A 16,044-nucleotide genomic window follows, 5' to 3' on the forward strand; every position below is an offset into this window, starting at 1 on the left:
TTTGAAAGCCTGTGCTGTAAAAGATTGGGTAGAAGGGCTTCAGCCTCAGGCATATCCCAGTTTGAGTCCCAATCCTGCCGTGTCTATGCTCAATAACCGTGGGCATGTTGCTTGCCCCTCTGTGCTTGTTCCCTCATTTGTGAGATGGTGAGACTATACAAGACAGTGTCTGGCATCCAATCGACACTCAATAGATGACAATTTTTAAAAAGGTCTCCTGTGAGGAACATCCAACTCTCTGGGGTCTCAAGGCAGACCTGGTGGCTCCTGGCTTCGTGGCAAGGGCAGGTCTAGAAGAGTCGCTGGACATGTCTAGAAAGGATTTTCCCTTATGCCCACAAGCCTGGTGTTTGGCTGTTGAATATGTGGGGTGGGGTCTACCATTATAGAAACAGCAGGAACTAAAATCGTTTAATATTGGGCTAAAAAAATGGGGACTTCTTTCCTCAAAATAGGGCCCAGGCCTGAGGAAACCCAGTTGTCTGAAGTTGCTGGGCAGCAACAGCCCAGGAACCTCTATCCCAGTAGCAGGTGCCAGCCCTCAAGCCCCCAAAACGCTGCCATAGCTCAGGCAGCAGCTTCCTGGCCAAAGGACAGAGCTCATCACTGTCCCTACAGACTCGGTGACTTCCAAGGAGCTCATCTCTCACCAGCGCTACCTTCCTTCTTCGAAGGGCAACCAAACATCAGCATCAACTTCAGTGATGTTGCCAAGGGAACCTGTGGCCTCCTGCCAACCCTGTTCATCTCCACATGGAAGGAAAGGAGGAAGGAGACTGAGCCTGTAGAAGTGAGACAGCAGCCCAGGCGGCGTGGCTCAGTGGTTGAGCATCGATCTATGAATCAGGAGGTCCCAGGTTCGATTCCTGGACACGGCACACGCCCGGGTTGTGGGCTTCATCCCCAGTGAGGGGCCTGCAAGGGGAAGCTAATCAATGATTCTCTCATCATTGATGTTTCTATCTCTCTCACCTTCTTCCTTCCTCTCTAAAATCAATAAAAATATATTATATATAAACAAACAAACAAAACAAAAAAAGAAGTGAGACAGCACCTCAGTACAGGGGACAACAGACACACACAGGGAGCCAGGAAGGAAAACAATCAATGCAGGCAAGAAATGGAGGAAAGCAGCCACAGGAAGAAAGACAAAAAGATATTCAGGGGAGAAAATAAACAGGCCAAACGACAAAGAGGAAGATTTTTTAAAGCAAACCAAAAAATAAGTGTGAAACAAAGAGGTAGATGACAAAAGAAATAATGGAAAAGCTATGAGGATGAAACCGTCCCGAATTCCTAGCTGTTTGCCATTCCTGGCAGTGCGGGGCAGGGCAGGACTGGAGATAGGAACTGAGGCTCTCAATTCTTCTCCCCTGCTCCTGAGTCTGGCCTCCAGCCTGACTCCCGGCAGGGAAACTCAGGACACAGCAGTGGCCTGGGGAGAAAGAGGCTGCAGAAGCTGTTACAGATTCCAGCTGTTCTGTCCTCAGGTTCCCAGTGCCACCTCAGGTGTTCACAGTCCTGACCCCCTCCCAGAGACAAGGTGTGAGCTGTCAAGCAATGCCTACCCATCACAGACTCGGGTGTGTTGTCACTCAGAGCGCCCTGGTCCCGTTGCCTTATGCTCCACCCAGTATAGACACATTTGAGGGCATCCAGATGATTTTCTCCTGCCCTTTGGGGCTCAATGCCACTTTGGCATTTCAGAGAACTCAGGGGACAGAGCAGAGACCCAGGCCCCTAGCCTGGCCTGGCCTCACGGGACTCCCACCCTGCTTCTGTCTTCCAGTGCCTGCCCTCCCCTCAGGGGCTAGGAGAGGGCTGGGCCTGGCACTCTCTCCCTCCCTGAACCACAGCTGAATTCAAACTTCCCAGTCACAGGGAAGAGACACCGGAAGTGCTTGGAGAAGATGACCCAACACAGTCCCAGGTCATTTGTGAGGGGCTCGGGCCTGGACCACCTCCTTCCCACCTCTCACCCCAAAGTGTGAAGCTTGAGTACATCATGTCCTTTGAGCTAGAATGAGCAGGAGCCAAGCGTATTGTCATTCCTAAACACTAGCTCCTGCAGCAAACCAGCAGGGATGCTCCAGAGGGAGGAAAAGGGGGAGAAGAGGGGACTTCACCATGAAGAAACCACCAGCCTCAGAAAATCTCCAGGCTGCCAGGCCATGGGCAGCCCAGCACGTTAAGGGGGAGCAAAGGGTGTTAACGGGCAGGCATTCTGGGCCGAAACCCCACTGTTTGGGGCCCAGCCAGAGAGCAGACAAAAGGGCAGGGAAGCCTGCACATGGCCAGGAGGGGTCAAAAGGAGCAGAGCGAAGGCCTCTGCTGGATCTCTGGCCTGCAAGCTGGGCCCAGAGTGACACCTTGCTATGCCACACCTACTGGCTGTCATGTTCATTCCCCGAAATGTAAGATTTCCCCCTTAAAATACAAATTTGGGATGTGGCGATCCGTCTGGCCAGCCAGTCTGGCTCAGGTGCACATGAAGGACAGCCTAAGTCACCCGGGGCTCCTGGAGCTGCCTTTGAGGCAGAAATACAGAGCATCTTTGAGCCCTCCTGCTCTGTTTGGGGGAAGGTGGGCAAAATGCTCAAAATAGAGTAAAAGCAAGGGTCAGGACCCAAAAAGGTCTCATTCCCTGTTTCTCTGGACTCTCTGTAGGGTGCCTGTGTGCAGGATTTCTGCAGAAGATAGTCCATTTTGTTAAGCCTTTGAATATTCAAATTGAAAGTACCGCGCAATCATTGATTGTCAAATCATGGGTTTCTAGAGGTTTTAAATACTTGGCATGAAGGGGAAAAAACTCAAACCTATACCCGAAGGTATAAAACATTAATTCTGTTTGTCTTCTGCTCCAGGAACCTGGATGCAACTGAATGCTTTGTGAAACTTTAAAAATGTTGCATCTCTGCTTCTCTCCTTGCACAGGAGCCATCCTAGGCGCTGAGTCCCTGCAGCTGCTGCATCCAGCCACAGACCCAGCTCCTGCTGACCAGCATGTCGGGTAACTCGGCTGCTTCTCCGGGGTAGGGTCACGCGGGCCAGGGGCCTTTTTTCTGGGTGTATTTCCACCGCTTTTCCTGCACAGAACAGAGAGGCACAAAGTCAGAGCATACAAGGGTGTGCCGGGGATCCGGAGAGGGCACGGGCCACACTGTGGCCGCTCCCACTCGGCGCCTGCTCCCCAGAGCAGAGGCCCGGATGCCCAGTTAGCTGCTGCGGACGGCTGCGTACCCCGATCCCGGGCCCCCACCCGCCCTTCCATTTTGCCACAGTTGTGACCCGGGGACTTCGCGGCCCGGATTCTGCGCGCCCAAAAGCGGCGGCGGGGGGAGCTAGAGGCTCACGGTGAGCCCGGGACGCGAGCAGGGACGTGCGGGGCGCACAGGGCTCAACTGCGGCGGCCCCAGGGCGACCCCGAGCCGCGCCCGCGGCCCGGGGAGCCGCAAACACGGCGAGGAAATCGCGGGGGAGACCGGACGCAGGGAGGACGCGGCCCCCACGTCCTGCGGGCGGGGCGCGGGATTCCCTGGGTCTGGGCGACCAGGAGCGCACCCTCCTTTCCTGGGGAGACCCCTAGCTCCCTGGACCTGACCTGGGGGCTCCCTGCCAACCCGTTGCGGTCTTCGCAACGACCAGGCGAGGCGCTGGCGACCTGGCACTGTCGCCCGGCGCCCGGGCTGGCCGCGCGGCCGCCGAGATCGCGGGGCCCGGCCCCTCCCCGGCGACTCCCGGGCGCTCGCTCCAAAGTGAAGGTCGGAGTCGGAGTCGCGCTCCGCTCCTGCGGCCACTCCCGGCCGGGAACGGTCCCCAGCCCGGCCTGCCCGGCCCGGCGCGACCTGACACCCGGCCCGACCTACTCACTGCGGCTCGGCGGGGTCGGGCGGGGGCCGCGGCTGCCCGCTCCCGGCGCGCTGGGCTCCCTCCCGCCGCCCGGCCGGCGCGCTCGGCTGGCCCCGCTGCCCGGGGGCTGTCCGCCCGGCCCGCCGCTCCGGGGACGGCCCCTGCCGAGCTCGGCCTCCCAGCCGGGTGCGCGATCGCTGGGATCCCCGCACCGCTTTCCCGGAACTCGCGCTGCGCGGGCTCGGCTCGGAGCCTCCGCGCGCGGCGGAGAAACGCCTGCCCCAGAGAGAGAGTGGGTGGGGAGAGCCGGGGGAAGGGGAGCGCAGGAGCGGGACTTGAGGAGGGAGGAGGAGAAGATGGAGAGCAGGGAAGGCGGAGGAACGGGGCGAGGGAGGGGAGGCAGAAGAAAATGATCGGTGGAAGGGAGGGACGGAGTTCCCAGCGCCTGAGCCCTTTACTGGGGTCAGACTGGCAGGTCCCTCGCCGGCCCAAGGACAAGGCTCGCTCAACCTAACAGCCGGCCCCGCTGGCTTCCAGACCAAGGGCACGTAGAGGTCGGAGCCTCCCCAGAAGCCACACCTGGCCTGGTGGAGAAGGAAGGGACTCAGATGGCGCACCGCTGGGTGCATCCGAGTGGGGTGGGCTAGGTCGGCCGCCACAGGTCACAGAGCATTCCTGCACCAGCGCCAGGTCCCTTTCTGGTCCATAATACCCTCTCCCAGGCCAGCGGGCTGGGCCCAGGTATCCCCAATTTAGCCAAGATGGTGAGCTCCCCTGGCCTGGTCTCCACGTTCCTGCACAGAAAATCCTGTGTGCTATTGGTCTAGGCATAGGACCCAACCTGAGGTGGGCGGCCGAACCGATTTCCCTATGCTCCTGCCTCTCTTCCTTCACCCCTTCAAGTTTGGCAATTAGAGTGGCTTTCCCACTTGTCTTTTAGCATTCTCTATGTGTTCTCCAACCCTAAAAACCTGGCCTCAGATGCCACGGTCTATAAAGAGGACCTCCAGACCCCAGCCTGACACCCAACCCCACACTTGACCACTGACTCGGTTGTCTTTCCCCAGAAAAACCAAAAGTGTATCAAGGTGTCCGTGTGAAGATCACGGTGAAGGAGCTGCTGCAGCAGAGAAGGGCTCACCAGGCAGCCTTGGGGGGAACCGTAAGCATAAACCCTTCACTTACTCCCAACTCTTCTTAGACCTCATTCAACCTGCATCTGGGAAGGTATAGAGGCCACCCCAGGTCCCAGGCACCACTCCCAGACCTGCCTTCCTCAGCTGGTCTCATAAATTTGGTGCCGGCTTCATCCTAGTTCGCCACAGGAAGCCACAAAGAACAGCTGTGGTCTGTCGAGGGGCTCAGGATTTGGGGAGCCCATCCCTCACTGACCCTAACTGAGTAGGAAGGGCTTGCTGATCCTGTGTAGGGAGAGGAGTAGCCAGCAGGTAAGTAGGTTGTTACTCTGGTAGGAAGACAGTGGATATGCCCTCCCAAATACAAAGAACATCTCTCCCAGAAGAGTAGGAAGCCCTTTAAGGATAGAATCCCGGTGGAACAGACCCCCTCCCTCCTCATTCTTCTGGAACCCAGCCTCTGAGCTCATTTATCTTTAATCAACAGTCACTAAAAGTTTCCAACAGAAAGGGGCAATGTCTCCTTAGGGGAGACAGCTTGGAATGTAGAACCACCTCATTAAGACGTAATTATCGCGAGATGAATCTGGACACTCAAGAGTCCCCTGCCACTTATATACATTCTAAGCAGATAGTCCTGCCAGGAGCTCTCAGGGCAGTGGCAAAACCAAAGAAAGTAAGTCGGGTTATCCTCCAAGAAAGGGAACTTCGTCACTGAGCGCCTTTGATTGTACAATTGCTTGTGGGTTGGTTTAGATGTGTGTGTAGGACCTGCAGCTGGGACCCATATTGCCAGGATCAGCATTGCTGCTGTCTCCAGCTTATTGGCATCTGCCCCACAACAGGTGTTGTGCCTGGTACTCTCTGTGTGCCACGCACAACTTCATGAAATGGGCCTTTGTGGGAAGAGGCAAATGATGTAGGGGTGGTGAGCACAGATTCTAGAGCCAGTGGACTGGGTTCAGATCTCAGTGCCTCTGTGGTGTGTATCCCCTGAACAAGTTATTCCGCCTCTCTTGCCTCAGTTTTCTCCTCTGTAAACTGGAGGTACTAAGATTTTGTGAGGTTAAACGGGTTATTGCATATAAAGCACTTAGCGGAGAGCTTTTCATGGAGTAAGTGTTCAGTTAATGTTAGCTCTCATTATTATTTGTGAAAAGCAACTACAGTAAAATTCCAACCAAAGCTTGAAAGCCAGCTTTCTAGTAATGTTGATCCGCCTTTGCTCAGAGTTTAGAGGTTCAGGTGTGAGCTTGCTGTGATATGGCACGTGGAGCACACATTTTAAATTTGCTGGCGAAGTTATTACCTCCATATGCAGAATTTCAGCTAACACAATAAAACCTCCTTCTGCTTGTAGAGGTCTTTACAGTGGTTCTTTTAAAGCATTGTTTGCACCCTCATTTCATTTAGTTCTTACAATAACCAGGGGAGGTAAGTAGATCAGGGATTTGTATGCCTCTATTACAGCTGAAGTTCAAAGTCTTGCAGTCACTGATGACAGAGCTAAAAATAGAACCAAGGTCTTCTTATTCTTAAACACACACACACACACACACACACACACACACACACACAACACTTCCCACCTATTAGTTCCCTAAATTCATCTTTATGCAGATCCAGCTGTGCTGAGCAGGAGTCTGGTAACCTCAACCACCAACCCCTTCAATTCAGAAATAATTATAAAATTAATAAAACTGGGATCAAGGGAACTGGGAAATGCTTCTGGAGGGGGAAAAAATCATCAAGACATTCATAACAAAATGTAATCTTTCATTACGGAGCTTTGGTACATGGTAGAATTCTGCTTCAGCTACACCTGGAGAAATCCATGGCGATTTTATTGCTGTTGGCCTCTTGCAGGTTGGTTTGGCCACTGTTCCCCTGTTAGCTAGCTGCAGGAAGGAAAGCAAGGGTTAAGCATTTAGCTTGTGTATCTAACCAGGATCTGTTCCCTGGAGATGTTTGACTTATCTAAGTTTTTCTCAATCCCCCTTCCCCCCCCCCCCCCCCCCCCCCCCCGCCGATAAATAATAAAGCAGTACTTCCAAACTAGTGCCTTGCAGAGGTTGCTTGCATAGTACATCCGCCCATGCCCTCATAGGCAAGCGTAGCACCACACAGATGATTTAATTACGAGAGCCAGATGTACAGTCCAGTCCCTCCGTGGGAGCCATCAGAAGGATCTGGGATTCCAGGAAAGCTGTGAAGGTATGCTCAGGAGGCACGTAGAGCGGATACGAGGGGATAACGTGTGCCTGCTTCTTTGTGTAGACTTCTGGCTTCATACAGAGGATCTCCAAGTTGTTCGGTGGTTAAAGGATAGCTCTAGGGAGCTTTAAGCCAAGGAGAGAGTTAATTTTATAAAATATACAAAGCAGGAAGAAATGTATCTTCAGTTGTCATAGAATCAGTAGTATCCACCACAATTTGAAATTTCAAGAAGGCAATTGTGAATGGAAGTTATAGACTGAGATGAATATCAGGGTCTCAAACAGTGCCAGGAGAAATGTGTGTGTGCAGTATTTGTAAATTTGACTTTTAAAAAAACTGATTTCAGCCAGGCCAGATCAATTTGCAAACAACCCAGGGAGCGCGCGCGCGCGCGCACACACACACACACACACACTTCTTTTACCTTTAGGATAAAGGGGAACTTGAGCTAGTACTTATGGAAATATATAATTTACCCCTTTTTAACCATTAATTTCTTAACAGCCTTGATGTGTTTTTTAAATTTTAGATTGTGGATTTTTGCGCTGTGTGAAATCTAAGAGAAGGGTGCCTTTCTTTGTACTCTTGGAGCAAAGTAGAAAGTGAACCCATGACTAGAAAGATAATATCAAGTAGGATATTGTAAACATACCTGAGGGAGATAAGGTGGGGAGGCAGACAAACAGACCATGGGGCGAGGGGGGGCAGGAATGGGGTTAATGAGAGCCCTACAATGAAGCAGTTTTTAAACCCACTCCTTTCAAGTCCTTTAGCTCAAGCTGCAGCCAAATATTTGCATGAAAAGCTGGTGAAGGATTCCAGCTTCCTGGTTCATGACATTACAGCATGGATCGCTTTCAAAATTAACACCACCTCCTGTTTCAGCCGTGGCTGGCGGCGCTCTCCCAGTGGCTCTGTGTGTGGGAGTGAGCACACCCTGGAACCCGAGAGAGAGGTGCGGTGAATCACAGAGCAAAGCTGGTCCCTTTAAACGTTAAAGCCAGCACCTGAAACCTAAAGAAATAATAATTACAAATCCTAAATTACTCGGTTGGTAAAATTATCAATTCAACTGGAAGATACAGGCTGCTTTACTTTCAATGATTAAAAGGAACAGTCTCATAAACTTCAAGTATTTATAATAGTGAAAAAAGCTACTTTTATAAAAATGAGTAAAAAACATAGAGAGTTGAAATATTTCTTGACCATTAACTAGAATATAGATAGGATCCAACTCAATGACTACAGCTTTAAGAAAAATATATATTTTATATAACTTTTAGTATTTCATAGTTGGTAAGATCATGAGAATATTTTGAACTATCCAGGATTAACAAAATTAGGAGTTGTGTCCTTTGGGGAAAAGAAATCCCTAGCTAAGTAGCCAGATATTATATGAAAGTTTTGAAGGAAATGATTGACTAAATCATAAAAGTTGGGATTAAATTAATTTCATATTGAATGGTTTAATTGAAAGGCTCTTTACTGGGTTTTCTTGAATTGTTACACTTCTTGTATATCAAAATCATATAAATTGAGTTTTTATCAAAATGAATAAATAGCCTTTACATTTTAAGTGGGAGAATCTGATATTAGAAAAAATCCCCAAGCAAACCTAAAAATTAAAACTAAAAAATACATATCAGATCAGTTGTCTTGTAACTTTTTTTAGAAGAAAGAATCTAGCTTACCTTAGAGCAGAAGGCAACACAGTTCACATCAAAATGTCTTAGCTTTCCCTGTGTGGAGCTCTCATTTCGCTTTGCTTGATGGTTATATTCTTGCTTTGGCAGCTGTCCGGAGGGAACAGTGACCACCTTTCAGATCCAGTCACACCACCTTCTGCAGGTCAGTACAGCAGCATTACAGTTCCCTCCAACACTCTTTCAAAAGTGCATCTCGAAAGTCTTTCAATGCTTGATTCAGGGGTTAAGATAGGCACCACCATTTAATTGCAATCCAACCAATCAGAAAGTGAAAAAGGCATAGTGACTCCAGATGGAAGCCCCGCAAGCAAACAAGTGCAAATGTTTTCTTTCTGAACTGTCTCTTCTTTCCTGTCTACTCTATCCTGAGTCTATTCTTCTCATTCATTCCAGGTCCCCATCTCCAAGTAACTAAACTAGATGAAAAGATCAGATTTGTTTTTAGAAACTTGTCTTTTGTCTCGTGCCGTTAGATGGAATACAGAACACTCTGAGGTCCTAGAATCTAGCCAACAGGGGCTTCCCTCCCCTTCTGTCTTCCCAGAAAGCAATTCAAACAGCGGAAAGTTTTCTCAGCCCAATGCGAATAACTCTACTACATAAACACTCCTACCTATGCCACTCAACAGCTAAGAGTTTAAAGAGTTCATAGACAAGGAAACCTGCTTATGGTAGCTCACCACTGAATTTGCCACTTTCACTTAACCTCAAAGGAACCTTAAGACTTCAAAGAATCCCATTGATGGACACACTCTAAACCTCTCTTCTTTGAGCATTTTTTAGATTAATAACCACAAATTGGGTCTATTAATCCTAAAATGGAAAAGGAGTCACGGTTTCAGAATTATTCTTGTTTGGTATTTAACAACTTATTTTAATTCCATTATCAGGTTAACACTAAGAAAATATTTTTGCTTTGTGTAATTTAGAGCAAGTAATACTAATTTGTCCTGTATGTTCTGGTTTCTATTTTTAAAACTTGCTCGGAATTTAAGTAACTTAGTAAGTGTGAAAAGTGTAGGAATGTATTAACCCTAAATCAAGAGAATTATTTCCCACGACACCAGCAGTTTTCCTAACAACTCTGGCTGCTTCAGAGACGAGTGCTTGACATGAACTGCAGGTAGGGGCTGAATGTGGATGCTTTCATGGTCCAAGAAAGTGCAGGCATGGGCCATTATTCTCTGAGGCAGTTAAACCCAGGTTGGATCCCCATCCTTTTTTTTAGCCCTAGCCACATTCACAGCCAGTGTTCATATTATTAACCAGATGCATTCCAATGAAACTTGAATTAGCTAAGGCAACTAAAAAATCCAAATCGCCTGACTGTTTACCTTTCTGGAACTTCATAAGCCCCCTTTCCCCTTAGGGATAGCAGATATTCAGAATGTAGCATAGAACTTCATTCAAATGCATAACTGCAAATTTTAAACAGAAAAAAAATCTTTTTCCTTTCTCTTCTAGTGTATTTTGAACCTGAATCGGTTTCTTCCACACCTAATTACTTTCAACCCCGAGAATTTCCCAGCTGTGTTTCTTGTGAAGAAAACCCAAGCTGCCTTGACCAGATCTTGGATTCCTACCTTCAGACAGAGACACACCTGGACCCTTTGCTCAATTCCACGCAGAGTGCTCCACACTACTTCCCGGACAGCTTCCAGGCCGCCCCCTTCTGCTTCAACCAGAGCCTGGTAATTAGCGCAGTTCTTAACAAAACCTGTTTATTGCTCATTATATAGGTTATGTTTGCATTGTCTCCTGAGAAAGCATACAAACACTGTCAACAAGGAAATCATCCAATAAGCAAGCAAAGAACCATTCACAATTCATTGGAAGTAGAAATAACCACACATTTCCCAAGCTACTGTGGGGCAATATACATGCGATGTTTTTCAACTTTAAAATTAAGACATCTCCTAATTGGAAATCATTGATTTAAAAAACGGCCCTTGAATTCAGGGGTTCTTGAAAATGGAATCAAGGCCACATCTACGCAGTACCAAACTGTCATTTTGATAAGTGCGTTTCGTTTTAATTTTGACATTGAATTGACTCTATTAACTCGTTCTTTTGGTCTGGTTTAGGCACAAGAGCCATTTGAGTTGGAGATGGTTAGGAAAAATGAAGCTCTAATACTTGAAAAATGTGCATGGTCCATTCCGGATGAACCTCAAACATTTAAAAATAGGTTATTTAAAATGCATAAGGCTTGCTGTAGTAGGATAACAGTTGTTTTAGAAGTTGCGTAGACACTCATAGATTTTTTTTAAACCATAACAGTACATGTTTTGATGGAAATCATTTTTTATTTCAGTTTGTCAAATGTCTGTGTAGGTGTCAGACTAAATTTTAAGGGGATGGGAAATTAACTCCACAGAATATGCGTACAGGGCCCCCAGTCACCCAGCTCCTGCCCAGCTTCCAAGTTAGGCTTCCTCAGTAACAACTGTAGACCTGCTTAAGAGAAAAGTACCTTTCTCATCAAGGGACAAAACTTTAGTGAATGCAAGAGTAGTTGCACGTCTTGGAGTCTCCCAGACACTGGATCATTGAAGGCCCCAGTTCTACCCGAGTGTGTTCACAGCCAAGGGCGTGGAGAACCGTCCACGGTGCCACCTGCAGCTCACATTGTGCCCGGAGCTTATATTGTGGCCCACAGCAGGGGCTGGTGAGCAGGTGACTTGAAGCACAATAGGATTATGTGGTTTAAGGACAAAGCATCCTCTAAAGTATGGTTACAACAAAGGAAGCCAGTGATGCAAGGCAATTTATTGTTAGGAAAGAAGTGGGTAAATACAGAATGTGGTGTCATGAAATCACGCAATCAGCAAATAAAATTACTTCTGCAGACTTGGGTTGGGTTGGGTGTTTTTGTTTCTTTACCCCTAATGTTCTTACTCGGAGTTATTAAATCCACTCTTTTCAGTCCTTTTAATCCTGCCTAAGTTCTCAAACTCTTTGTTCCTTGGTTTTTATTTCCCCAGACCCCAGGGACACCTTCAGATTCCTCCACTCTCTCTGGCTCCTTAGACTTCAGTTACTCGCCGGCTCATCTGCCGTCATATACTCCGGAGAATTACAATCCTACCCCTTCTCTGGACAACAGAAACTGTGGCTATCCCTCAGAAGACTACTCCTACCCTCACTTGCCCTCCCACGCCCAATACGACTGCTTCTACCCAGCCCCGACCTCAGGCTGCTACTGTGTGTCCTGCGAGGCAGAACACTTGGCCACCCTCAGAGCATCCGAGTACTTTTCCTGTCCGGGCATGGACTGTGTGAACCTGGATCCCTCAGCAGCAGCAGGCAATGATTTCTACCTGCGGGAAACAAACTGTGACGTCTGCTACAGCTCATAGAGTTTCATTAACCTGGAGCATGGCGTGCATACGTCTGTCTTTCTGTCGCGCCAAATGAGAACTTGAAATACGCAACCTGTGAACAAAACATCACAGGTGCAGGTTACAGGTCACCATTTTGCATTTTCTGGCGCTGACTTAGGCATTGAGATGAAGTCCTCAGACCCGATCATGGCACTACCCCTACTCTGTATGCTTCCAGTGAAAAGTTTTGTAGGGAACATTTAAGGGTTTTACTTTTCTGCATAATGAACAAATTCTAATTTTTTTTTTACTAATAAATAATTTTGTATTATTAAATGTTGGCTTATTTTTTAAATATTTGAGTAATAGTTTCCATTGGTCTGAATAATATCATTTACTTCTGGAAATCACTAATTATTCTTCAGTAGTCTAATCTTACTTACTCGTGAATTTAAAATGATTTTAATGTGGTGAGGTGCCTTGGTTTCACCCATGGGGATGAGGAATAGACACAGCTGTGATGGTGGAAAAGTGAAAATCCCCCTCCCCTTTAATTGAGGGCATATGTACATCTTGGAGCAACATCAGAGAAAGACATTTATGAATCATTCGCTTTTTTGTATGTAACATTAGGCAATGAAATATTAATATGACCAAAAAGCACATCTTCCCTACAGCAATGTTAACCTGAAGATAATCCTTTTTATTTCCAAAGTATTGTTTTGTAAACTTTCTGGGCAAATATTTTTTTAAAATAAATTATTTTTTAAAAAATATATTTTTATTGATTTCAGAGAGGAAGGGAGAGGGAGAGAGAGATGGAAACATCAATGATGAGAGAGAATCATTGATTGGCTGCCTCTTGCACACCCCCTACTGGGGATCGAGCCCTCAACCCTGGCACGTGCCCTTGACCGAATCAAACCTGGGACCCTTTAGTCTGCAGGCTGATGCTCTATTCACTGAGCCAAACCAGCTAGGGCCTGGGCAAATATTTGATCTTCTTTCTCCTCAGGGCTGCCTTGCAATTGATGAATCACAAAGTTTAGAATTCATTGTTCCCTTATATTTCTGAATTTCTGCTTCAGGTCCTTAAATACGTATCACTCATCTTTAGAGATTGACTTGTAGGATTGGCCATGTTGTTTACAACTGAATTTCAGAATTCACTTCCTCTGAATAATCTATTTGAACAAGCCCAACCGTCTTTCAAGGTGAAGAGAGTTACTTAACCTGCCTATGCTAGACCCCATTGTCAAATCCTGTTGGCGCTGGATTAAATCCTCCCTGCATTGAAGTCTGGGAAGTGTTTTCCATGTCCTCAGGTTTAGCACAGTGACAGCAATGCTGGTACCACTGGCACAGGCCACAGCTGCCATTTCCTGAGCCCTTCCTGTGGGCCAGAATTGCATAAGGGTTTTCTCGCACATCTCATTTAATCTTCACAGCATTGGTAGCAAAATGAGGCTCAGAGAAGTTAAGTCACCTGCCCAAGGTCACCCAGCCAATAAGCACCTGAACTTGGGTCTGAAGGACATTAAAGACATGCCTCAACCTGGCTGGTGTGTCTCAGTGGTCAGAGCATCGGCCCATGCACTGAAGGATCAACGGTCCTGGTCAAGGGCACATACCTGGTTGGGGCGTGCTGGAGGCAGCACATCAATGTGTTTTTCTCACACTGATATTTCTCTCTCTCTCTCTCTCTCTCTCTCCCTCCCTCTCTCCCTTCCACTGTCTCTGAAAAGCAATGGAAAAAAATATCCTCAGGTGAGCGTTAATAAAACAAACAAGCAAACAAACAAGCACATGCTTCTTACTCACTCTCCCTCACTCTCTGGTGATGGCGAAAAGTTTGTTCCACCATTTGTGAAAGACTGTTCAGGAACCTGTGGAATCATCCCCCATTAAATCCCAACTTCCTCACACAGAGAAGTGCAGCCCATCACAACTAGTCAAAGCTCCCCAGAAGGGCTGGCCTGTCCATAGGATCCAAAGATGCCTGTGCAAGAGCTTTCGGAGGCCGCCTCTTTGGGGACTCAGAGGAAGGAGCTGACCAACCGCCACCTCCATGGGCCTCTTTGTATTAGAGGAAGATGTGCTTTCAAAATGACACTCTCTGATGGCCCTCTCCCTCGAGACGCCACGAAGGCTTGGCCAAACCGCACAAGTTGCAACCTGCCTCGTGGGGTAAATGTGCCAGGGAAAGAGAACAATTACTGCCTTTCTGAGATGCCAACAAAACTAACTATTTAATAGCTTCAAACTGAATTGAAATTGGCCTGTTGTCAACAAATATCTGTTCACACAGACCAAGCCCCCTACACACCCGCACCGTGCCCCAAGGGACAAAAAGAGGAGAACCAAAAGATGTGCAGTAGTTCACACCAAAAAAAAAAAATCCCTTTCTTGGATATCATTCTTTTTCTTTTTGATTCCCCACTTGTATCCTCTGCCTTCTAAGTCAGTTAACCATGCTCTTTAACAGAGAGCATGTCTACCTCCCTGTTTCATGTTTTTTTCTTCACGTCTCTGTTTGTCTAAATCTAATGTGAGAAAAGATTCACAAAGGAATGTGAGACAAGGACTAATATAGCTACTGTGAATCAACACTAATTACCTCTCCACCTTAAATTGATCTTTAAGATCTTTCTTAAATTTGGACTAGCAGGTCACCTGGCACACGATCAAGTGTATGACGCTGCCTGCCCAGTCTCCCAATCAGCACTGCTCACACAGAGCACCCCGGGACCCAGATGGTGGCAGGTAAAACATCTGCCTGCAGCCCTGGGACAGTCCAGAATGCCTCTCATCAACATATTTCTGGAAAGTTGTATAACACAGAGATGCCTGTGCCTCAGAGTAAGAAAGCATGATTTAGTAAGTCTGTGTTGGGGCCCAGGCATCTGCATTTTTAAATGTACCTGTGTTGATTCTGATACACATGGTCCTCTGTCTACACCTGAAAAACACTGAAATAATCAATGTCTGAATTGTTTAGGTGTAGGACCTAGCGGCTAGGTCCTAGCCGCACAATGATAGGTTACATGGACTAAGCTCTTTCTGTGGGCCAGTGCGATGGGCCTTATCTCAGTTAATGCTCAAACAACCACAGGAAAGAGATACTACTTTTTATCTCCTCATTTTTATTGATAATGAAACTGAAGTTTGGAGAGATAAAATAACTTGCCAAGGTCACACAACTTATAAATCAGGGTTAGAATTCTCCAATGCAGATTGTCTGATGCTACAGTCTGAACTTCCAATAGCCTTGGTAAAGTTTCCATCCATTATACTTGAAGGAATTTGATCTTTTGACTTAAAAATCACATGTATATCTGTAGCCAGTTACTCATACCACAGATGCGTTTAATAAGATTATTATGGAAGTTCAAATGATTTTATTGTTCAGAGCCACTAGAGATTGATAAAACAAAATATTAATTGTTCACCATGGGCAAGATTGATAAAGTGCCTTCAAAATGCAGTCAGAGGCTTAAAAGGGGATGTAATTTTTATTTGTTTTGTTTCTTTGTATTGAATTCATTTAGGTTACATTGGTTAATAAAACTCTATTGGTTTCAGGTGAGGGGATGTAATTTTTAAAATTTAAGACAGAATTGCAGTTAGGATGCGTATGTATTGAATTTCAAATACTTAAGATATTTAAATTAGGGGTCAACCCTTCAAGCCTGAGAAAGATAAGGTGGCACAAAGCCGAAGATAGTAAACATTTGGAAACAATTACCTCTAGCAATGGCCCAGAATAGTGGCATCTTGGCACCTGGCCTCAGCCTGCAGATGGACACAGGGAAC

At 47.1% G+C, this 16,044-nt stretch overlaps 1 protein-coding gene across 1 annotated transcript; it reads left to right on the forward strand.

Annotated features, from left to right (window-relative positions):
• Nucleotides 1–4,912: 4,912 nt before the first annotated feature.
• Nucleotides 4,913–12,505, forward strand: COLCA2 (colorectal cancer associated 2; the record flags this gene model as incomplete). Its single annotated transcript, XM_036323982.1, has 4 exons — nucleotides 4,913–5,011; nucleotides 8,996–9,050; nucleotides 10,373–10,599; nucleotides 11,893–12,505. Coding segments are annotated over 4 exons (756 nt in total), but the record flags the coding sequence as incomplete, so codon positions are not given.
• Nucleotides 12,506–16,044: the final 3,539 nt, after the last annotated feature.

The sequence above is a fragment of the Myotis myotis genome, unplaced genomic scaffold (genome assembly GCF_014108235.1).
Source record: "Myotis myotis isolate mMyoMyo1 unplaced genomic scaffold, mMyoMyo1.p scaffold_m19_p_10, whole genome shotgun sequence".
Lineage (NCBI taxonomy): Eukaryota > Metazoa > Chordata > Mammalia > Chiroptera > Vespertilionidae > Myotis > Myotis myotis.